This window comes from Pleurodeles waltl, chromosome 3_1, assembly GCF_031143425.1.
Source record: "Pleurodeles waltl isolate 20211129_DDA chromosome 3_1, aPleWal1.hap1.20221129, whole genome shotgun sequence".
In the NCBI taxonomy this organism is placed as follows: domain Eukaryota; kingdom Metazoa; phylum Chordata; class Amphibia; order Caudata; family Salamandridae; genus Pleurodeles; species Pleurodeles waltl.
This window is the reverse complement of record NC_090440.1, coordinates 629,227,880-629,251,934: the sequence shown is the minus strand read 5'-3', so window position 1 is coordinate 629,251,934 and position 24,055 is coordinate 629,227,880. Positions and strand designations below refer to the sequence as shown.

The 24,055-nt window shown below is 45.8% G+C and overlaps 1 protein-coding gene across 1 annotated transcript in view; it reads right to left on the bottom strand.

Annotated features, from left to right (window-relative positions):
* LOC138284401 (mucin-5B-like) overlaps nucleotides 1-24,055 on the bottom strand; it is a 1,991,087-nt gene that overhangs the window by 1,919,998 nt on the left and 47,034 nt on the right. The window contains exon 2 of the mRNA XM_069223138.1: nucleotides 4,806-5,064. Coding sequence (XP_069079239.1) covers nucleotides 4,806-5,064 — 259 coding nt within the window. The remainder of the gene's footprint in view (nucleotides 1-4,805; nucleotides 5,065-24,055) is intronic.

The window sequence follows — 24,055 nt, the reverse complement described above, 5'->3', positions numbered from 1 at the left end:
ACCTTAGGTGTAAGAGAGTCAAAAATAAGCTGAGAAGAAAAGTTAGTATAAATGTTAGTCATTTTTATTTAAAATATGTAGCCAGATTAGACATTTAAATGGCTGTCCAACATTACCATGGTGCATTATGCCACAGCACTAACTTTAGAGGATTCTTCACCATGTATATTGCAGCTTCTGTTAGACAACCTGGCAGGGATGAGAATTTGGCATATTGTCAGTGGACCCTTTTTCACTGTTCCAAGCAGAGCAGTGAAAATCCCTAAATAAGAAGCAATAGGGGCATCTACATTTAGGGCAGCTTTACAGCATGATGCGAGATGAGAGATATTCAACAGGTGGTCAATTTCATGACCTAACCCACCTCTTTTGCAAGGCACAGAAATCTCTTCTGCTATGAGTTATTTGCATTGCTCACTAGCTTACATCTATTCAGCTTCATAACAGATGATAGGTTCCTATGGTCAAGAACATCAGTGATAATAAAAAAGCATGACCAAAATGCACTTTGGTCTCTGATCTCACTTTATAGTCAGTGTGGCTTGCACCTCTCTTCTGTTGACACTACACTGATTGGAGCACAGAATGGGTTAATTATGTTGGGAATTGTACTAAAGATTTTGCCATGACAGGATAGCTCCTATCTGCTGTAATATGTGTACTGGAAAAATGCATTTGTCATAAATGTCTCCTTAAAATACTCATTTTAAAGCATGTGTAGTAAAGCAACTATCAGGTATGACTGGGAAAAGTCAGATTAGGAGGGCCCTGGTTGCATTGCTCCGTTTTAAACATAGACACGGATTGATTGGTGATCGAGGTTTGGGAAAACTTTGCAATCTGTGCACTTCAAAGAACAAACAAATGCCTAGCGACTAGTAAGTCATCAAATGCATTTTAGAATTTTTATTATAACACTTTCTATTGCCTCAGGTGTGCAGCTATGTAGGTATTATGAAGTAATACCTCACTCCTCACCAAGAAATGTTTAAAACTGCAAGCATGACAAATAAACCCATGAATGATGGCTATTTCAGTGATATCTGCAGTTGCTGCTTAGAGAATAGTGAAACCACATGAGTTGGGGCTTGTGAGAAAGTCATCCTTTTTGCCCTGATCACCCCCATTTTTTGACTGATAATGGTGGTTTCTGGCTCTGATTGTGCCCGGGGCTCTACTAACCAGTTTCAGGGACAGCGCTCTGTTTAAAAGGTATGTGCAAATTAGGTATAATTATAATTGACTCTGACGACCTACCTGTAAGTCCCTAGTATATGGTAGGGGATGTAGGTTTAGATGCCCAGCATATTTAGTGCATGTAAGTGTGCACTTCTGTGTGGTCTGCTGTTGCTTTAAAAGCCAGCACTGCTTTTCAGGTTGCTTTTAAATTACATTTATCTGCAAATTCGATTTTGGAATTAAAGGTACTTCCAAAGTCTCAAACTAACTTTTGTCTTACATATGTCAACCCTAAGGTCTCCCCTAAGTGCCTCAGGGCCAGGGTTCCTTGTAACTATAAGCAGGGGCAGTATAAAAGATGTTCTATATGACCTGGTGAGAGTAAACTTGGAAATTTCATTTTTCTGCATTTTAGTACATTAGCTCCATAGGTCAATGTGGGAATACTTTATAAAAGTATAACCATTGCTGGGAAAGAGCTAAACATGTCATTCCTGGACATAAAATGATACAGTAAATACAACAATTTGTCATTGTTCAATTTATTATCTATCAGAGAAAAGAAGTTATAGAAGTTGCTTTTGTGATGAGCCAAAATCCAGCCTTCCAGCAGCTCTTCTCTGATTGGCCAGGGTGAGCCAAGCTGCTTTAATGAGATGTGAAGTGGCCTGCATTGAGACAATAGGGCATCTGGTGGGTAAAGATCTGCAGGCTGCAGCGCAAAAGGCAGGAATGGGGCTGGGTAACCAAGCTTGTCTTCAAAGGGGAATAACAGGACAGGACACAGGCTCACCCCAACTGCTTGCCACCAGGCAGATGGGAGCCCTAGTAGATTATCAGATGGGCTGGCGGGGGAATGTTAAGGAAAGTCAGCCACACCAGAGGGATGACCTTGCAAGAGCTTAACTTCCAGAAGAAAGTTTCTCCCTTTTGGATATGGGAGAAATTATACTTTCTGGGACAGATATATGCCACACTTTGAAGGAAGTGTTCATAGCTGAAGGTGGTACCCTGCACCCCATTGGTCAGGGGTGCCCCCCTGCTTGCTGCCCAGGAATACTGGGTAAATATGGCAGAGGCGACCAGCAACTCATATCCCTGACTGAAACTACAAAGACAAAAATAACTGTGCTGCTGGAACCCCTGTCTGCACCCCAAAGAACTGCACTCTGGATGACTGCACCACCTGCACACTGAGAAACTACAGATCAAAGGACTTTGTCTGGATTCTAGAAGTGAAGGAGTGGATTCATGAAAGCAACAGGTTAAAAGAGCTTCACCTGCATCATCTCCACCAAGAATAATCTAACTGATCGCCTTCAACTGGACTCTTAAGAATTTGACAGGTACATTCTGGGAAACATAGTCACAACTTCCCAAGGACCATCTCAAAGCTTCTAGACCATTAGGTTAGTGTTGTGGACCACTGGAGCCTTTAAGGATGACTTGTTTGGAGAAGTTTGGAGCAAATTTGGAAAACAGTTCTATAAGGTGACCAATCCAGCCTACATTTCAGGTTCACCCTAGTGAAGTTCTGAAACTTTTCCATGGCACAGAGACTTCCAGGAGTCCACTGGGACCTCGCACTGAGCCAAGGTGCCAGTGTTGCATGGAAAGCTGGCCTGACGAGAAGCCTCATCCGAAAACTAGAGAAAAATAGTTGACCGGGTGTAATGAAATATGTGTTTTGACCACTGACTTTGTGTTGCACCACCTTGCACCTGGATTAGCTGTCTAGTGTTCACCAGTTACAGACTACATTTTGAATTCAGTTTAGCCTTAGATTCATTCTGCCTATTGACTTTATCGTAGCACTAGACACTGCCATGTTAAAGGCTTCCCGTACTTTTCCACATTGTAAACTGTGCATTCTGTCTTGTTTTTGTGCTTTTTCTCACCAAGGGCTTTGGTTGATAAGGATGTACTCAGACGGTGGGGGACAGCCTTGTTTTGACTTGATATCTTGGGATTGTGCCCAAACCCCAACTTGTTATTTTCAAAGCATACTTAAACTAGCCAGCATGTTTGAATCACAAAATGAGGGTTTTTTCCAGAAAAGCTCCTTTTTAAGATATAAAAAGACCCAGTGCGTCAGTGAGAGTGTCAGTGGCCTCAATCAAGATTCTAGATGTCGGATGCCTGATATCTTTCCCGTGAGTGTAGAGATCTCTTTCTTTTTCGCAGGTCATTGCCTTGCTGTCATGAGAAGGATGAAGTACCTGACAGACCCTACGGTGATGCATTTTTAATTCATTATTTGTTTTGCATTATAATATAGATACATATATTTGCTGTGTAAATTGCAGTGGAGAATCATTTTGGTATGTTTTCCTTTCATTGTTGTGACCATTTTTAAACAGGTGCTTTCAACATGCTAATCTCCTTTTAGGAACCTCGTGGTGAAATAATAAATGTCTTTTTAGGATTAAGAAGTGCATTCCAGATATTATTGTCAGCTCAGTCATTAGTAAAAAGCAAAACACCGGGCCCTATCGCTAATATCAGCACTCCATTGCACTTGATTGCAGTCAGCCTAAAAATTTGACTTTGTCCCAGTTAAGTGCAACAATGACCGAAAGTGGCCCTTTTGGTTTTTAGGGAGTAGAAAACATGTATTTGTTAAAAATACATATCTCCAGTCCCCTACATTGGATTTTTGTTGTATTGGTGTCATTTTAATCATAAAAATGATTCCTACCTTTATAAATTGGTGTTGGATTTTTTTTGTGAGTTGTGTCTTACCTATCTAATGTATTGGTGGTTTTAAATGCTTTACGCTCCTGTCTCCTAAATTAAACCTGCCTGCTCTATTGCCAGCTAACAAGGGTTGAGAAAGGGATTAATTTATTTTAGACCTCTCCTGGACCTTATATTGTGACTGTGGCCTTATTACTAGTGGTGGGCACCTACCAACCCCTACTAATAAACATTCCAACCGGGCTACACACATAAACAACAAACAAGTTAACATAAAAGCTACAATGAACATTTTGTAACATGCAGAGCCTAGCATGGACTGAGCATTGAATAACAACATCCTTACCTAGCTGGTTTGTGGATGGGTAACCCAGGAAAGTCTTCTCTTAATATAATTTTATTCTATTATAACCATCACTTTGGATGCCATTTTTATAACTTCTCTAAACTTTTATGATTCCCTCACACCCATCTGTTCTCTGATAGTATTGTTTCTTCAGGATCGAGGAAAGAGCTTTTGGTGAATGATCAGCCCCTGAATCTTATGAACTCTTGATAAAGTGCCCCCTAACTCTTAAAAACTCCTGCTACATACCTAAGTTCTGTAGAAGTAATGTGTGTACATTATTACAGGTGCAACTTTCTGTGCTCGGTCAGCCATGCATGATGCTGATCATGGGCAACCACTCAACAGGGTTAAAATCGATTCTATTTTGAAGGGGAGATGGAAGATAAAATAATGGCTATTTAGTCGAGAGTAGAATACATTTGTTAATGATTAATAAACAATAGTCAAAGGGCATCCAATCTTAAGTAATCTAGGTGCCCATAAACACCTTGAATGACATTAGACACTACCTAATTCGGTTTTAAATTACATGAGTGGGTATACCACCCTGACTATCTAGGCAACTTTAATGATCACTTACTCTTGTCCATCGATGGTCAGCTCTGATTCCTTTCCTTCAAGGTTTACTCCACCGATTCTTGCTTCAAAGGAAAATATGTTGTCGCTGTCTATAATTGTTCTCCGGATCTGGATGTCAAACTCAGAGTATGAGGCTGAGCTGTGTGAAGCAAAGATGTAGTTGCAGGTTCCAGGGAAACTATAAATATTGCCATCAAAAGTGCGGAAATTGTACATTCCCCACGTGCTGCAGACTCCCTCAACATCCTTAGTGAGTTGGACTGTGAAAGAGAAAGAAGAACAAAAAGAAGCAAAGATCAGTCAGTTTCACAATGTGTGGGGATTTCTTTGGTGCTGGTTAATTTCTTTCATAGCCTTTATGTGGGGCTTGAAGTGAATGGTCTAGCAGTTCAATATTTGATCTTGGCCACTGGACAAATGTTGGAAATAACCATGTTTTATAAGGTATTCCCCCAGATTTGTCCCTTCATTTCATGAACCCATTTTTTCTAGTCATAGGGCACTGCACACTGTACTCCAACTAACCAGTGGCAAAGTGTTTGTGTTCTTCTTTATAAACGTGAAATTGTCATACCTATAGTTTGCACATTTAACTTAAGGATAGGTCTCTAGTATTTGGTACCACATGCACCCAGGGCCTGTAAATTAAATGCTACTAGTGAGCAACATCACTCATTGTGTCATCAACTAAAGTAGCACTGTAAAATATGTCCCTTGGCCTGCTATTGCTGCACAGGTATGCATTTCTAAACTGCCATTCCAAAGTGGCAAATTAAACATGTTGCAGGAACAAACCTTCCTTTTTCGTACTTCTAAGGCACCCCTAAGGTAGCTCCTAAATGACCAGTTTACTCATTACCTCAGTGTAGGAAGTTGGCTCTGTATGCACTATTTCAAAGTAAGGAATAGTATGCACAGAGTCCAAGGGTTCCCCTTAGAGGTAAGGTAGTGGCAAAAAGAGATAATTATAATGCTCTATTTTGTGGTAGTGTGGTTGAGCAGTAGGCTTATCAGAGGAGTAGTGTTAAGCATTTGTTGTACACACACAGACAATAAACGAGGAACACACACTCAGAGACAATTCCAGGCCAATAGGTTTTTGTATAGAAAAATATATTTTCTTAGTTTATTTTAAGAACCACAGGTTCAAGGTTTACAAGTAATACTTCAAATGAAAGGTATTTCAGGTAGGTACTTTAGGAACTTTGAAGTAGCAAAATAACATATACAGTTTTCACAAAAATGACATATAGCTATTTTAAAACTAGACAGTGCAATTTTCAACAGTTCCTGGGGAGGTAAGTGTTTGTTAGTTTTTGCAGGTAAGTAAACCACCTACGGGGTTCAAATTTGGGTCCAAGGTAGCCCACCGTTGGGGGTTCAGAGCAACCCCAAAGTTACCACACCAGCAGCGCAGGGCCGGTCAGGTGTAGAGGTCAAAGTGGTGCCCAAAACGCATAGGCTTCAATGGAGAAGGGGGTGCCCCGGTTCCAGTCTGCCAGCAGGTAAGTACCCGCGTCTTCGGAGGGCAGACCAGGGGGGTTTTGTAGGGCACTGGGGGGGACACAAGTCCACACAGAAAGTACACCCTCAGCAGCACGGGGCAGCTGGGTGCAGTGTGCAAACAAGCGTCATGTTCTCAATAGGAATCAATGGGAGACCAAGGGGTCTCTTCAGCGATGCAGGCAGGCAAGGGGGGGGGCTCCTTGGGGTAGCCACCACATGGGCAGGGGAGAGGGCCACCTGGGGGTCGCTCCTGCACTGGAGGTCGGATCCTTCAGGTCCTGGGGGCTGCGGATGCAGTGCCTTTACCAGGTGTCGGCTCTTTGAAGCAGGCAGTTGCAGTCAGGGGGAGCCTCGGGATTCCCTCTGCAAGAGTCACTGTGGGGGCTGAGGGGGGTCAACTCTGGCTACCCACGGTCTCACAGTCGCTGGGGAGTCCTCCCTGAAGTGATTGTTCTCCACAAGTCGAGCCGGGAGCGTCGGGTGCAGAGTGCCAAGTCTCACGCTTCCGGCGGGAAACGCGAGTTGTTTCAAAGTTGCTTCTTTGTTGCAAAGTTGCAGTCTTTGGTGAACAGAGCCGCTGTCCTCGGGAGTTCTTGGTCCTTCTAGATGCAGGGCAGTCCTCTGAGGCTTCAGAGGTCACTGGTCCCTGTGGAAAGCGTAGCTGGAGCAGTGTCTTTAGAAGTGGGGGAGACAGGCTGGAAGAGCTGGGGCCAAAGCAGCTGGTGTCTCCGTCTTCTCTGCAGGGTTTTTCAGCTCAGCAGTTCTCTTCTTCTTAGGTTGCAGGAATCTGAGTTCCTAGGTTCTGGGTAGCCCCTAAATACTGAATTTAGGGGTGTGTTTAGGTCTGGGGTGTAAGTAGCCAATGGCTACTACCCCTGAGGGTGGCTACACCCTCTTTGTGCCTCCTCCCTGAGGGGAGGGGGGCACATCCCTAATCCTATTGGGGGAATCCTCCATCTGCAAGATGGAGGATTCCTAAAAGTTAGAGTCACCACAGCTCAGGACACCTTAGGGGATGTCCTGACTGGCCAGTGACTCCTCCTTGTTTTCTCATTATCTCCTCCGGCCTTGCTGCCAAAAGTGGGGCCGTGGCCGGAGGGGGCGGGCAACTCCACTAGCTGGAGTGTCCTGGGGTGCTGTAACAAAGGGGGTGAGCCTTTGAGGCTCACCGCCAGGTGTTACAGTTCCTGCAGGGGGAGGTGTGAAGCACCTCCACCCAGTACAGGCTTTGTTACTAGCCACAGAGTGACAAAGGCACTCTCCCCATGTGGCCAGCAACATGTCTGGTGTGTGGCAGGCTGCTAAAACTAGTCAGCCTACACGGATAGTCGGTTAAGGTTTCAGGGGGCACCTCTAAGGTGCCCTCGAGGGTGTATGTTACAATAAAATGTACACTGGCATCAGTGTGCATTTATTGTGCTGAGAAGTTTGATACCAAACTTTACAGTTTTCAGTGTAGACATTATGGTGCTGTGGAGTTAGTGCATGACAGACTCCCAGACCATATACTCTTATGGCTACCCTGCACTTACAATGTCTAAGCTTTCGCTTAGACACTGTAGGGGCATAGTGCTCATGCACTTGTGCCCTCACCTATGGTATAGTGCACCCTGCCTTAGAGCTGTAAGGCCTGCTAGAGGGGTGACTTATCTATACTTCATAGGCAGTGTGAGGTTGGCATGGCACCCTGAGGGGAGTGCCATGTCGACGTAGTCCTTTTGTCCTCACTAGCACACACAAGCTGGCAAGCAGTGTGTCTGTGCTGAGTGAGGGGTCCCCAGGGTGGCATAAGACATGCTGCAGCCCTTAGAGACCTTCCCTGGCATCAGGGCCCTTGGTACCAGGGGTACCAGTTACAAGGGACTTACATGGATGCCAGGGTATGCCAATTGTGGAAACAAAAGTACAGGTTAGGGAAAGAACACTGGTGCTGGGGCCTGGTTAGCAGGCCTCTGCACACTTTCAAATCAGCAAAGGCAAAAAGTCAGGGGGTAACTATGCCAAGGAGGCATTTCCTTACACTCAGTACCTGAAGTTATTATGTTAAGGCAGTATAAAATATTCACAGTGACTCAACAAGCCATGCAATATACCTGAACAGTATGTGGAATGCCCTCATAAGTAATTCAACATTCCCAGGTCAGTATCCTTTAAGTCCAAGTATAGAAAGAAACAAAACTAGACCAGCATCTTCGGTGTCACGGTATGCAATGCACAGTCAGAAGTCAAGCAGATTTATGAATAATTCCTTACTAAGTAATAAGCAAACATTAAGTAAATACTGCTAATACTGCTGCATGTAAAACAACAGAACTGGTCCACCTTCTTCAGTGCCCTGTGACATAAAGCACTATCTTCAGTTACCTGGCCAATTGGCAAGTTTTTTTCATGCAGATATTATCATGGGTGAAAGACCAGAGGACAACATGGAGAATTTGGGCTACAAACACCAATTTCTGCCAGTTTTTCCACAAAAACGTGTTATTCCCAATATTTACTCCCCCCATGGGATTATCAAGACCCATATTAATGGTGGTTCTGGGGTGGGAAATAATGCTAATTGTTCCAGTCTACTTGTTATTGGGACCTTGGTGTAAGGCTACGGTATGTAGCAATGACCCTGTATATACAGTAGAGCACCATCCCAAACCCAGTATGAGTGTTGGAAAATAGGTTATTGGTAACTCAGCAATAGGCCACTAACCTCCACTTAGGTCCAATTAGGTCTCAGTAAATTAAACCCAGCTCAACCCTTGGTAGCTTGGCAACGAGCGAAAAGGCTTAACTTAGGAGACAGAGTGTAAAGCAGTCAAATATCACAAAACAGTAATCAAATAAAACACAGGAAACAGTTTAAACATCCAGAACCAATTCATAAGAATAGATTATATTTTTATCTTTAAAATGACACAAAAACAAATAAAATCGGATAAGGGGAACTGGAGATATGAATTTTCAAAGAACAATAGTTTTTTAGCGCCTAGATACAAAACACGCCAATCGGGTCATCTGGTTGCACCTCGACCGGGGCAAAGTCAAAGTTTAAGGCCGACCGCGATGGAGCCCGGTCAAAAGTTTACCTTCACACTTAGTCATTTTTCTGAAGATTTGCTTCAGTGGGACGAACCTGCCAGTCCAATCCGACCTCCTGGAACCCTTCTCTGGATACACGTTGCGGGAATCCTCGGTGGAGATTTTTACCTTGGGACTTAGTTGTTTTTTCGAAGTGAAAATCCTTCGACTGAGGTAAACCTGGATCTTGATCCGACGTCCTTGGAGCCCTCCTCAGATACGCTGGCTGGGAGGTCCCGGTCAACTTTGTACGTTCAGACTTAGCTTCTTTTTTGGAGATTTTCTTCATCAGGATGAACCCGCAAATCAGTCCGGGTCGCGGTTCAGGCAAGCCGGCTAGAGTTGCCACGGTGGGTCGGTCCCTCTATGGAGCTTTATTTCAAAAGTTCTCCAAACTTCTCCAAACTTCTGTGTCTTCTCCCAGATGTTCCTTTAAGGTACTTTTGGGGCCCACAGCTCAACCCAAGGGTCCAGAAGCTCTGAGATGATCCTTGGGGGTGTGGACTACAACTCCCAGAATGCACCTGGCGCTAACTCAATCAATCAATTAAGGCATTTATAGAGCATGCTACTCACCCGTGAGGGTCTCAAGGCGCTAGGGGGGGGTTACTGCTGCTCGAAGAGCCAGGTCTTGAGGCACTTCCTGAATGCGAGGTGGTCCTGGGTAGTCCTGAGGTGGACAGGAAGGGAGTTCCATGTTCCATGTCTTGGCTGCCAGGTAGGAGAAGGATTTACCTCCAGCGGTGGTTCTGCGGATGCGAGGGAGGGTGGCGAGAGCGAGGCCGGTTGAGCGAAGTTGACGGGTGGGCGTGTAGAATGCCTGTTGAGGTATTCGGGGCCCTTATTGTGAGGGCTTTGTGTGCGTGGGTGAGGAGGCTGAAGGTGATCCTTTTGTTGACGGGGAGCCAGTGCAGGTGTTTCAGGTGGGCGGATATGTGGCTGTGGCGTGGTACGTCGAGGATGAGGCATGCAGAGGCGTTTTGTATGCACTGAAGACGTTTCTGAAGTTTTGCGGTGGTTCCTGCGTATAGGGTGTTCCCGTAGTCCAGGCGGCTTATGACAAGGGCGTGGGTAACAGTTTTTCTGGTATCGGCGGGGATGCAGCGGAAGATCGTTCGGAGCATTTGAAGGGTGTGGAAGCAAGAAGACGAGACGGCGTTGACTTGCTTGGTCATGGTGAGAAGGGGGTCCAGGATGAATCTGAGGTTGCGTGTGTGGTCTGAAGGGGTTGGCGCAGTGGCCAGGGCCGTGGCCACCAAGAGTCGTCCCAGGCGGACGGGGAGTTTCCGAGGATGAGGACCTCCTTCTTGTCTGAGTTCAGTTTCAGGCGGCTGAGCTTCATCCATTGTGCAACGTCTTTCATTCCATCCTGCAGGTTGGCTTTGGCGGTGGCTGGGTCTTTGGTGAGGGAGAGTATCAGCTTAGTGTCATCAGCGTAGGAGATGATGTTGTGTTTGCAAGCGATGTTGCCGAGGGGGCTCATGTAGATATTGAAGAGAGTAGGGCTGAGCGAGGAGCCGTGTGGGACGCCGCAGATGATCTCGGTGGGTTCTGAGCGGAAGGGCGGGAGGAAGACTCTTTGGGTTCAGTCCGAGAGGAACGAGATAATCCAGTTCAGGGCCTGTCCTTGGATACCAGTGGAGCGGAGGCGGGCTATTAGGGTGCGGTGGCAGACGGTGTCGAAGGCAGCCGAGAGGTCAAGGAGGATGAGGGCGGTTGTTTCTCCGTTGTCCATCAGGGTTCTGATGTCGTCGGTGACTGCGATGAGGGCAGTTTCCGTGCTGTGGTTGGCCCGAAAGCTAGACTGGGAGGGGTCGAGCAAGTTGTTGTCTTCGAGGAAGTTGGTCAGTTGCTTGTTGACGGCCTTCTCGATGACCTTGGCCGGGAAGGGGAGGAGCGAGATGGGGCGGAAGTTCTTCAGGTCGTTGGGGTCCGCCGTTAGTGTTTTCAGGAGAGTGTTGACTTCTGCGTGTTTCCAGCTCTAGAGGTAGGTGGCAGATGCAAACGAGCTGTTGATGATGCTCTGGAGGTAGGGGGCGATGATGGCGTCGGCTTTGTTGAAGATGTGATGGGGGCACGGGTCCCAGGGGGCGCTGGAGTGGATGGTGTTCATGTGGTTCTAGTCTCTTCGGAGCTGATGGGGGTCCAGGCGTTGAGGGTGATGGTTGGGGCTGTGAGTTCAGTGGTGGTCGGCAGGATCTGGGGTCCGAAGCTGTCGTGTAGGGCAGTGATTTTTCGGTGGAAGAAAGGGGCGAGGGATTTGCAGAGTTCTTGTGAGGGAGTGATGGTGTTGGAGCTAGCGTTGGGACTGGAGGGCTCTTTTACGATGTTGAAGAGTTCTTTGCTGTTGTGGGTGTTCTTGTCCAGTCTCTCTTTGAAAGATGCCCTTTTGGTGGAGCGGATCAGCTGGTGGTGTTCACGGGTGGCGATCTTGAGGGCTGACATGTTCTCTGCAGTGTGTTCTTTGCGCCAGGTTTTTTCGAGGGTGCAGCAGGTTTTCTTGGATTCTTTGAGGATGTCTGTGAACCAAGGAGGTTTCCTGATGCCGGTCTGTCTTGGGAGGTTTCTGTGGGGGGCGAGGTTGTCGGCGCAGTTGGTGATCCACAGTGTGAGGCTGAGGGGTGCGTTGTTGGCGTCGGGGTGATAGTAGGTTGGTTATGGTTGAGAGTGGAGAGTAGCTGTTCTGTGGAGATTTTGTTCCAGGGTCTGTGGGTGATTAGTTGTGTGCGAAGGTGGTGGGTCTTGCGTCTGAAGGTGAAGGGGACGCATCTGTGGTCGGTCCAATGTATCTCGGAGGAGCAGTTGAAGGATACATGGTTGCTGGCGGAGAAGATGGGGTCGAGCTTGTGGCCGGCGGTGTGGGTGGGGGTGTTACTAGTTGCTTGAGTCCGAGGTTGGCGAGGTTGTCGAGCAGGGTGGCGGTGTTGGTGTCATTGTTCTTCTCCAGGTGGAAGTTCAGGTTCCCGAGGAGGATGTAGTCAGGCGAGGCTAGAGCGTGCGGGGTGATGCAGTCTGTGATGGATTCGCTGAATAGGGCGCGTGGGCCAGGGGGCCTGTAGACTAGAGTGCCTCTGAGGGTGGTCCTGGGGTCGGTGTGGATCTGGAAGTGCATGTGTTCGGCGGCGAGGAGGGTGTCTTCGGTGGAGGTAGTGATGTTGATGGAGCTTTTGTAGATGATGACTCCTTTTTGGAGACTGGGCAGTGGTCAGCTGGTTGATTTCTTCAGGAGTTAGTGCAGGGGATTCTGGTTAGCAATTTTTCACCTGTAGCAAGCAGGTAGTCCCTCCTTGAACCAGTTGAAGCCAGGCAAAGTCCTTCTTGTGGTGAAGCCCAAGTGTTCAGCTGGTGCAGTCCTTCTGAGTGCAGGCTCCAGGTGCAGGCCAGGGGTCCAGTAGGACAGTCCTTTTTCTCCTTTGGTTCTTCATTGTTGGAATCTGATGGGGTTCTGAGGTGTGGGTGCAGGTCTGCCAATTTTATCCTTGCTTTTGGGTGAAATACAGGGGGGTCCTGATTCTCCAGACAGGTGCAAGGTCCTTCCCCCTGTGATGGCCACTTCCTGGGAAGTGTGGCAAAAATCAATCCCAGGAGACAACATTCTTCAAAAATCCATGATGGCCGAAAATGATTTTTGGAGGTTACATCTGGCAGAGCCCACCCACTGATGTGGCTAAAAATCATAAACACACCCCTCTCCTGCCCTCTCCTAATCTAATCAAGGGGGCACCTAGTTGTCTGGGGTTGCAGGATGTGGGGGTGTTTGTGGGTTGCTCCAAATGTCCTTCTCTGCATTTGAAGACCAGTGTGGCAGCCCTCCCCCTTCCTGCCTCACCATCTGCTGAGGGGAAATTCCCTCCCACAGGCACATCTCTTTGTGTGAAGCCAGGCCACTTCACACCTCATCAGGGCAGACTGGAAGTTGTGGGATTTATTATAACAATTAATTTGATACCAAACTCTTGTATCTGTCATTTAAGGGGACTTTAAAAATTAAAATAAAGTCTCCCGATTCTAGCCTATGAAGGCCATTCACTACAATGAGGGAAAAACGAATATGGCTGTTTTTACCTCACCAGGGCTTATAAAACTACTTTTAGAAGGTCCCTGCTTATAGTTACATGGCGCCCAGCCCTAGGGGCACATAGGGCACACCCTAGGGGTGACATATATGTAAAAATAAGGTAGTTTAAGACTTTGGAACTACTTTTAATTCCAAAGTTGAATTTGCATATAACTTTAATTTAAAAGCAGCCAGAAAGGCTGGCCTGCCTTTAAAATGACACTAAGCACCTCAGCAGTGCACCTATGGGTGCACTACCTATGCTGTGGTCCCTAAACCTACATGCCCTACCATCTACTAGGGACTTATAGGTAGGTTAACATGGCCAATTATAATTAGCCTAATTTGCATATCCACTTTACACAGAGCACTGGCCCTGGGACTGGTAAGCAGTGCACAGGGCACAGCCAAGAGTCAGTAACTACCAGTACCTGTCCAAAAAGTGTGGGGGTGACCAGGGCAAAAAGGAGGACTTTCCTACAATGCGTAATACTCTAACATGTAATGCATAAATCCCAAGTCAATGTGTGCAATGCACAATTATCAGGCCAGTTAACTCAATGATGGACTGTCCCTAGGAGAGTATCTGTAATGGCCCAGAAAGTAAGGCAACAAAATGGACTAGAATCTTCAATGTTTCAGTCTTTAATGCACTATTCCTAGGATATTATATTCAATACCAGGGTACATTAGGTACTATTCTCAGGGCAGCATCTGCAATGCCCTAGTGTAGAAAGCACTATACCAGACCAGTATCTGCAATGTCCTGTATGATAAACACTGCACTTAGATCAGTGTCTATAAACACTGCTACACCTTACTGTCCTGTGTTCCTGTTCCCTACTCCCATGATGGGGTTTCTTCTGCTTCTTCTGCACAGTAATATAGGGTGAATCCTGTCCATGTTCACAGGACAAGTGATGCAGGGTATTTCTTTCTCCCTCCGCTTACATTTTCTCTTCTTTCCATCTTCTTTCTTTCTTCATTCTCTTCCTTTGACTCTGTACGACCTCTGTTTCCATTATCATCCCCAGAGGAGTACACTGCCAGTGCAGTTGGAATTGGTCAGCTGGGTTCCTCAGGAATATGGCTTCTGGCAGCTGTTGTGTCCTTGTAGCTTTATTGTAGGTCAGTAACTGACCCCTAGAATTCAGTTATTTGTCCTGGGTACAAATGGGAGCAGGTCTATCATTCCAAGCCTCTTCACAGGCCTAAACAGCAGGTGAAGTTCTCCTTCTGTCTTCCAAAAGTACAGTAGTGCTTTAAAGAGGGCACCCAGGGGTGCAACATTTATGCCCAGCACTAGGATATGGGTGGGTGTGGCTCCTGGCACCTTCCTACCCTATAGGAAAAAAGGTTCCCATGAGCAACCCTACCCACTCAGCTGTTCCTGTGTGCCCTATTATAAAAAATCATATTGTGCTCCTCTCCATATTGGTAGAACTTTTCCTCCCCTGAACAGAGCTCCTGTGTCCAGTGAAATGAGCACCACCTCACCGATGATCACTTCAAACCAGTTCTAGGGCACCTTCTCTCCCATTGGAATTGTTGTATGCCTGATTAGGAGGATAAAAAAGAGCCCTACACAGGTGTTAGCTAACATATGCCTGTGACATGGTACACCTCTGTAAAGATGAGTCTTACTACAATGTCCTAAAAAGTCCTTTTATTCCATCAATATTCCATCAATATCTCCTGCACTATTACATTCAGCAAATATCCTTCTCTTGCTGTTTCCAACTGCCTTTTTCTCATATTCCAATTGATGTCATTCTGGAAATGCATCCTGTCACCAGGACATCACACTCTGTCCATATCTCTACATATTTGAGCCTTTTAATACTCTTAACACATAAATAAATACATATCTTACAAATCATTTATATAACAATATCCATCTTCTGTGACTTGTAAATTGTGCATAATTTCCCAAAGTCCTAGTAGTACCATCCTCCAACACTTCAACATTGTGTTTAACTTCCGTAACCTGTTATGGTGTAGAATACTTGCTTTCACATTTGTGAACTATTCTATTTTTCTGCACTACCTCCCAATCACTAGTTTGTACTCAGAGTTAACTTACACTCTTTCTTTTATTATAATATTTCTCAGTCTTCATCTGCACACCTTCAACTGTTCTCATCATCTCCTCATGGTCAACCCAAACTTTTTCCTTCTCACACAACTACACATGACAATCCTTCCTGTCTGGCTCTCTTTCCTTTAAGTACACAAATGGTTACATTCCGGTCCAGATTCATTCTATGGGCCCATATCATCTTTCTCATCTCTTTCATCCATGAAAGACCATTGGCCAGAGATAATTGGATATTCTCCATCACAAGACGGTTAACCCTCTCTACCAGTCCTTTGGTTTGGGCTCTAAAGAGAGCCACTTTTTCCTGTGCAATTCCTATCTTGGCATGATTGCTCATCATTTCCATGGACACAACCTGAATTGCAATGTCAGACACTATAGTCCTTGGAACCCCTTCTTCAACAAAGACCTTCTCCAAAACCTGGATACCATTAGTTGTAGTTATTTGTTACATAGTTTCCACCACAAACAATGTAGTATTGTAATCCACAAGTACCAAGATATACTTGTCTCTTGACTCCAACATTGCCATGGGTCCAATAAAATCAACTGCTACTCTTTCCCATGGTCTTGCAGGAAAACTATTACATTCCAATGGAGGTTGGCTCACCATTTTAGTTCTTTCACTGTCAACACATGCCTGACAATTTTTCACTATTCCCTTGATATCACTATCCATGCCAGGCTACCAAAACAATGGTCTCACTCGCCTCTTCGTCATACTGCCCCCAGTATACCCCTTATGTACAATGATGATACGCCTACAAACATCGCTAGGAAGTACAATATGTCCCCTTCTCCTCAATTGTCTTTTAATTATGCTGAATTCATCTTTTACCTAAAAAAATCACTCATCTTGTTACTCACAACATTCTTACTACCCCATCCTTGCGCAACCTTTCCTTCCACCTCTTTCATTACAGAGTCACTTTCCCTCACAACAACACACTCATCATTACTCAAAGCCATTTCATCCTCTCCTTTACTCACACCATCATAGCATACTTGCTCAATACTTCTTAGTTCATCTATGAGCGTCCCTGATAAGTAATCTGCAATCATATTCTTACTCCCCTTCACATATTCTACATCAAAGTTGTACCCTATTATCAGCAACGTCGACCTGGAAATCCATGGAGTAGTGCTCCCCTCCAATACCTTTCCTCTTTTAAACATATATTTTAGGGGTTTATGATCTATTCTGACCTTGAAAGGCAAACAGCACATGTAAAACCTGAAATGATAAGATCCCCAGCAACAAGCCAAGGCCTCGCTCGGTATGACAGATTATGTACTCTCTACTCTTTCTAAGCTTCCAGCCGCAAAACCTATTATACGCTCTTCAGCATTCACCACCTGCATCAATACTGCCCCACTTCCTACACCACTAGCATTATTAGTGCTATCAATTTTTCCAGATACCCCAAAACATCCTAGTCTAGGTGCTTGGATTATGCTTTATTTGACAATCTCAAAAGCCATGTCACTCCATGTAAATATAGTATTCTTTTCATAATCAGCCTTAAAAGCTTTACCATTTCAGTGAAAGACTTCATGTACTTTGCACAATATTCAGCAAGATCGAGGAAAGATTTTAGTTCTTTGTGGGAAGGTTTGTGTGTCAAAATGACACAACACAGGTTTAATAGAGAAAAATAGAGAATATTTATCTAAACAAAAGAGGACCAAAACTACAAAAATCCACAATACACAAGTCATCACTAAAAATGTAAAAAGAGTCTTCATGTAATTTTAAACACACACTAATACTGTTAGCGTGAATATGTACCTTGAGTGGGTAAAAAATAACCCTGCACAGGCAAGTGTGCGTCAAAAACTGCTTGTGGTGCGTCGATTTCACTCACGAGTGAGACCTTGCATTGTTTCTCCTTTCGTCGAGTTGGATGCATTGTTTCTTTTCTCAGCAGAAGAGCAATGCGTTGATAGGGTCAGCACTTTCGGATCCGGCCAGGCCTTGCGTCGGAAATCCAGCTGCCCAATGGTCCGAAAACCACACCGTGCAGGTTGTGATCTCACCAGCCTCCGTCAGCGATGCTGTGCATCCTTTCTCCAGCTCCGTGTGTCGATCTTCCGGTTGCGTTGCAGACGAGCATCGATTTTCCTGCTGCGAAGCCGGCGGTGCGTCGATTTTTCAGCCGCAGATCAAAGTCGCGTTGTTCTTTTCGCCGCACGGCATCCTGTGCGTGGATTTCTTTTCTCTTAGGCTGCCAGCTTCTCCTTTCAGGGACCCTGGAACTGGATGGGCACCAAAGGGCAGAGTAGGAGTCTCTCCAGAGACCCCAGGTGCTGGCAGAGAGAAGTCTTTGCTGTCCCTAAAATTTCAAACAACAGGAGGCAGGTTCTAAATCAAGCCCTTGATGGAAGGCACACAAAGTCCAGTCTTTGCCCTCTTACTCTGGCAGAAGCAGCAACTGCAGGATAGCACCACAAAGCATGGTCACAGGTAGGGCAGCTCTTCTTGCTCAGGTCTTCTTCAGGCAGAGGTTCCTCTTGGTTTCTAGAAGTGTTCTAAAGTCTGTGGGTTTGGGTGCACTTCTTATACCCATTTTCTTCTGAATGTGAAATCCTGCCCTGCTCAGGCCAGGCCCCAGATACTCACCAGGGGGTTGGAGACTGCGTTGTGTGAAGGCAGGCACAGCCCTTTCAGGTGTGAGTGACCACTCCTCCCCTCCCTCCTAGCACAGATGGCTCATCAGGAAATGCAGACTACACCCCAGCTTCCTTGGTGTCACTGTCTAATGTGAGGTGCAATCAGCCCAACTGTCAAACTGACCGACACAGGGAAACCACAAACAGGAAGAGTCACAGAAAAGGTAAAAGCAAGAGAATGCTCACTTTCTAAAAGTGGCATTTTCAAGCACACAATCTTAAAATCAACTTTACTGAAAGATGTATTTTTAAATTGTGAGCTCAGAGACCCCAAACACCAACTGTCTATCCACTCCCAAATGGAAACTACACTTTTATTATATTTAAAGGTATCCCCTATGTTAATGTATGAGAGGGACAAGCCTTGCAACAGTGAAAAACAAGTTGAGCAATATTTCACTGTCAGGACATATAAAAAACATTACTATGGCCCTCATTATGACCTCGACCACCGAGGTCCCGCCACACCGAAGACCGCCAGTGTTGGCTGCATTCCGCCAACCATATTATGACTGCTGGCGACCCTCCGCCATATTTTGGTCGGAGGTCGGCTGTGCAGTGGAGGTTGCTCCTCCATCACTGCCACGTCATCAGAACACCGCCCACCGAATTATGTTTCAGTATTCTGTGTGGTGGTGTTCTGGTGACGGGGTGCTGGTGGCGGAGCAGCCCCCATGAAACCCATTCCCTCCCGGATGAGCACAGAGTCAGGTAAGGCGATCGTCCGACAGGGGAGGGAAGTGGGGGGGTGTTGTGTGGTGTGTGCGTGAATTGGGGTGTGTGTGTGAGTGTTTAGAGGGGGTGGGTGAGTGCGTGTATGTATGCGGGGGTGTGATGTGTGTGAGGGATTTATCGTGTATGTATGTGTGCATGTATGTGCGCGTGTATGTGTGTGAGTGGTGTGTGCGTGCGTGAGTGGGGGGTATGTCTGGGGGGGCCCATGGAGGTCAGGGAGGTGATGGGGCTCTACCACCTTTGGGTGGTCTTAGGGGGGTCGTGGCTGTTGAGGGAGGACGCTGGGGAGGGGGGTTGGGGAAGACCTATATCAGTGCAAGGGAAGGAATTCCCTGGCACGGATAGTGCCTACTGGCATGGTTTTCATGGCAGTGCAAAAACCTCTAAAACCATGGCGGTATGTGGGGTCATTATCCCGCCGGCTGACAAGTGACGGCTGCCAGGCTGGAGACCGTTGTCTCCAGCCTGGCGGTTTTCACTGCTGTGGCGGATGGTGTGGTACATTGGCAGTTTGGCATGTGCCAAACCACCAATGTCACAATTTGATGGTAATTACCGCCAGCCTGTTGGCGGTGCTATCGCCAACTTAACACCATTCGCCAGGGTTGTAATGAGGGCCTATATGTCCTACCTTAACCATACACTGCACCCTGCACTTGAGGCTACCTAGGGCCTACCTTAGGGGTGCCTTACATGTAAGAAAAGGGACGATTTAGGCCTGGCAAATGGGTACACTTGCCAAGTCGAATTAACAGTTAAAACTGCACACACAGACACTGCAGTGGCAGGTCTGAGACATGATTATAGAGCTACTTATGTGGGTGGCACAACCAGTGGTGGAGGCCCACTAGTAGCATTTGGTTTACAGGCCCTGGGCACCTTTAGTGTACTCTTCTAGGTACTTACTAGTAAATCAAACATGCCAATCATGAATGAACCAATTACATACACATTTTGTAAAGGAGCACTTGCACTTTAGCACTGGTTAGCAGTGGTAACATGCCCAGAGTAACAAAAACAGCAAAAACAGAGTCCAGCACACATCAACAACCTGGGAAACAGAGGCAAGAAGTTAAGGGAGACCATGCCAAGGATGAAAAGTCTGACAATTGGTGTTTAAGGTCACTGGGATGCTCGCCGCTCGCCGTAATAACGATTAGGGTTGTTGCTTGCCATATATTGCAGAAAGAAAATTATTTTGTGCAGTTATCTTAAAAATGATGTATTGTGAATATGTTTGTCATTGCTAATTTCAATATGACATTTGCATAATTGGTCCTGGTGATACAAAACATTCTGTGAATGGCCTGATAGTGTAATTGCTTTACTCAACTTACGCTGTAATGTAACAGTGATAAAACTGATCGCTTGTGTTATTGATGTTAACCTCATGTTCCCAGAGTGTTACAAACATTGCACTGTGATCTTTTGATACTAACCTTATGTTCCCAGAGTTGCGCAAACATTGCACTGTGATCTTTTGCTATTAACCCTATTTCCAGAGTGATGCAAACTTTGCACTGTATCTTTGATATTAACTCAATGTTTTCAGTGTGATCAAAAAATTACGAGGCACTCATTACGTGTTTGGCGGTCTTTTGGAAAGATCCCCGCAGTTGCGAGCACCAAAAGACTGTCAGAGTTGGCGGTATCCCGCCCACCGTATTACGAGTCACACACAGCCAAAAGACAGTCACAAATCCAAGACCGCCAGGATGACCGAGGGTGGGGGATAGGCCTTCCCACTAATGGCACCGCCAGGCCGACCACATTCCGCCCTCCATATTATGACTCAATGTTAGACCCGATAGCCTTAGGGCGGTCATCCCCCAAGTTTTTGCCTGCCTCCCTCCACTTTTCTGACAGCTTTTGCTGGTTTTAGGACCAGTGCTAAAGTGTGTATGCTCTCTTCCTTCAAACATTGTAACATTGGTTCATATCCAATTGGCATATTTAACTTGTTTGTAAGTCCCTAGTATAGTGCACTACATGTGCTCAGGGCCTGTAAATTAAATGCTACTAGCGGGCCTGCAGCACTGGTTGTGCCACCCACATAAGTAGCCCTTTAACCAAGTCTTATGCCTGCCATTGCAAGGCCTGTGTGTGCAGTTTCACTGCCTCTTCAACTTGGCATTTAAAAGTACTTGTCAACCCCATAAACTCCCCTTTTTCTACATATAAGTCACCCCTAAGGTAAGCCCTCTGTAACCCATAGGGCAGGGTGCTATGTAGACAAGAGGCAGGAAATGTACATGTGTGTTGTATATGTCCTGGTAGTAGAAAATTCCTAAATTCGTTTTCCACCACTGTGAGGCCTGCTCCTTTCATAGGATAGCACTAGGGCTACCCTCTTATCCTGTTTTAGTGGTAGATTCCGATCAGAAAGGGGTAACCAGGTCATATTTAGTATGACCAGGCCAGAATTGTAATTGCGTATTGGTGAGGTTGGATTTTATATTACTATTTTAGAAATTTCACTTTTAGAAAGTGAGCATTTCTCTGCACTTAAAATCCATCTGTGCCTTACAGCCTGTCTCCAATCCCCATCTGGGCTGGGCTGGTTGACAGCTCCCTTGTGCATTTCACACAGAGAACCACAAACACAGGACACTCAGTCACACCTGCACTCATCTGCATACTAAATGGGTCTTCCTGGGCTGGAAGGGTGGCGGGCCTGACAAATTTCAAAGGCTTGGTGCCTGCTCTCACTCAATGGACTACCAAACCCTCTACTGGGATAATGGAAAACAGACCTTTACTGTAAGGGAAACTTGTGCACTTCAAAACCACTCTTTGAAGTCTCCACCACTTCAAAGGCATTTTTGGGTATATAAATTGAGTCTCTGACCCCACCAACTTAGACACTTTTGGACCTGAACCTGCAACCTGTCAAGAGGAACTGCCTGGCTGCCCAAAGGACTCACAAATAAATAAGGTACACTGTTCCACAGAGGAAACCACAGATCCAATGGGCACTCTTTAGATTATAAATCAGAGCCCTCACACACCTGATGGGTGTCATGCTTCATCATAGGGCCTGCTCCTCGTCAGACTAGCTCTATAATGTACGATGGGCCCCCTGAGGTTGCTCTCTGCCAGAGATCTTTCTGGATGCTTGCTGTGGTTGCGCATAGGAGTAGATTCAGTACTTCGAGGAGAAGTGAGAAGCTGGAGAGGATGAATTAAAATTGGCTCCAGACCCTACCTATAGTCTGTTTATTTTATTTGAGGGGTCTAGGTCAAGGTTAAAAACAGGGGGAATGAAAAAGGAAATAGTGTTTCTCCACTCCGCCAAAAAAGAAGATATGGGAAAAAGGGGAGAAGATAATCCTTCCACCCTAGATGATGGTCAACATGCTTCATGCCTATATTGTCCAAATGGATCAGTTGACATTTCTTCAAGACCAAAAAACTAAAAAACTCCTAAGCTTCACTAAAGGTACTCTAATGAGTGTGGAGTATGTCAAAGAAATATAACTTACTTACACAAAAAAAACTAATTAGGTTTGGACCCTCCCATATTAAGGAATGGGCCCCTTGGGAAAATTCGAGCCAATAGATTCCCAAGGCGAGTTGCCAGACGGAGCCCCAGCGTCTAGACTTACTCGCCGACCGCAAACCTGAAAGTCAAAAGGACTCATCTGGACTGCTTTACTGTGTAGGACTGCTACCCTGATGTTGCCCTGTTGCCCTTCGACTCTGCTGAGAAGTGCTTTTCAAGGGCTTTGATTGAGCTTGCCTCCTGTTTTCTGAAGTCTCAGGGCTAAAAAAACTTCATCTCTTCAAGGAAACTCCTTATGTGCCGAAAATCTACGCACAGCCTGCCCTGCAGTGAGAAAATTGCTGCACAGCCGAACCGGAACGACACAGCCCCACTTCCCGAGTGAAGATTGATGCAGCGCTTGTGTTGCGACCAGAAATTAAATGCACAGCTCTACCGGATCGATTCACAGCAGAGCAGGAATGATGCAGCCCGACCTACTGAGTGAAGAATTGACGCATCACCTGGCATGCAACAGAAAATTTTACGCATTGCCTGCCGGATCGACCCAACGCCTGTGACTTCTTCCAGATTTTCCTGCATTGTCACTGGGCATCAAACGATCCCCGCATTGCAGTAAGGAACCAAGACAGCGAGCCGGGAATCGACGCAAAGCCCCTTGCAGCGTGGAAAGAAACCACACATTGTCTGTGCCACATTGGAAAATCAGACGCACACCTTGTTTTTCCATGCATCTCCACCTCTGCAGTCTCCGTGCGAGGTAATTTTGAGGCAAACCAGGTACTTTGTGAAACTAAGAGACACCTGTTGATTTCTAAGATTTCAGACTCTTTTTAATCTTGCAAAAGTGATATCTCAACTTGTGCTTATTGAATATTTATCATTTTGATTTTAATCCAATCTAACCAAATAAATATCTTATATTTTTCTATATTTTTCTAAACCTGATTGGTGTATTTTTGTGGTATTTTCACTGTCTTACTGTATGGTTTATTGCACAAATACTTTACACATTGCCTTCTAAGTTCAGTCTGTTTCCTCAGTGTCAAGCTACCAGAGGGGAGGCACAGGATGATTTGGATTGTGTGTGACTTACCCTGACTAGGAATGTGGTCCCTATTTAGGTAAATACCACTGCCAACTAGAGACCCTATTTCTAACACCGCCAAATCAGCAAAGCGCCATTGCATGGTGGAAAACCATTGGCAGTGATAACCGCTGCGGTCAAAAACACACCTCAGCCACAACACCACATTACACTGGACAGTTCGAATACCCCACACCTGACATACATTCACACACCAGAAACAACTTCACACACCACTATAAAACACACCCCCAGACAATCCACAATCCTTTCCAACTCAAACGACGAGCACAGACCGCTAGGAGCCAACATTATATGATTTTGCACTTATACACCATTGACACATTTACACATCTCACTCAGCACACACCACACAACTGCACAGACAACTCTTTACACACATTGACACAGTACACAAACACCACTAAACAACCAACACACACAACTAAGCACCCCCGCCCCTTCAAGCACCATTCACGGCACCCTCGAATTACAACACAACCAACATGCCCGTCAAAAGCACC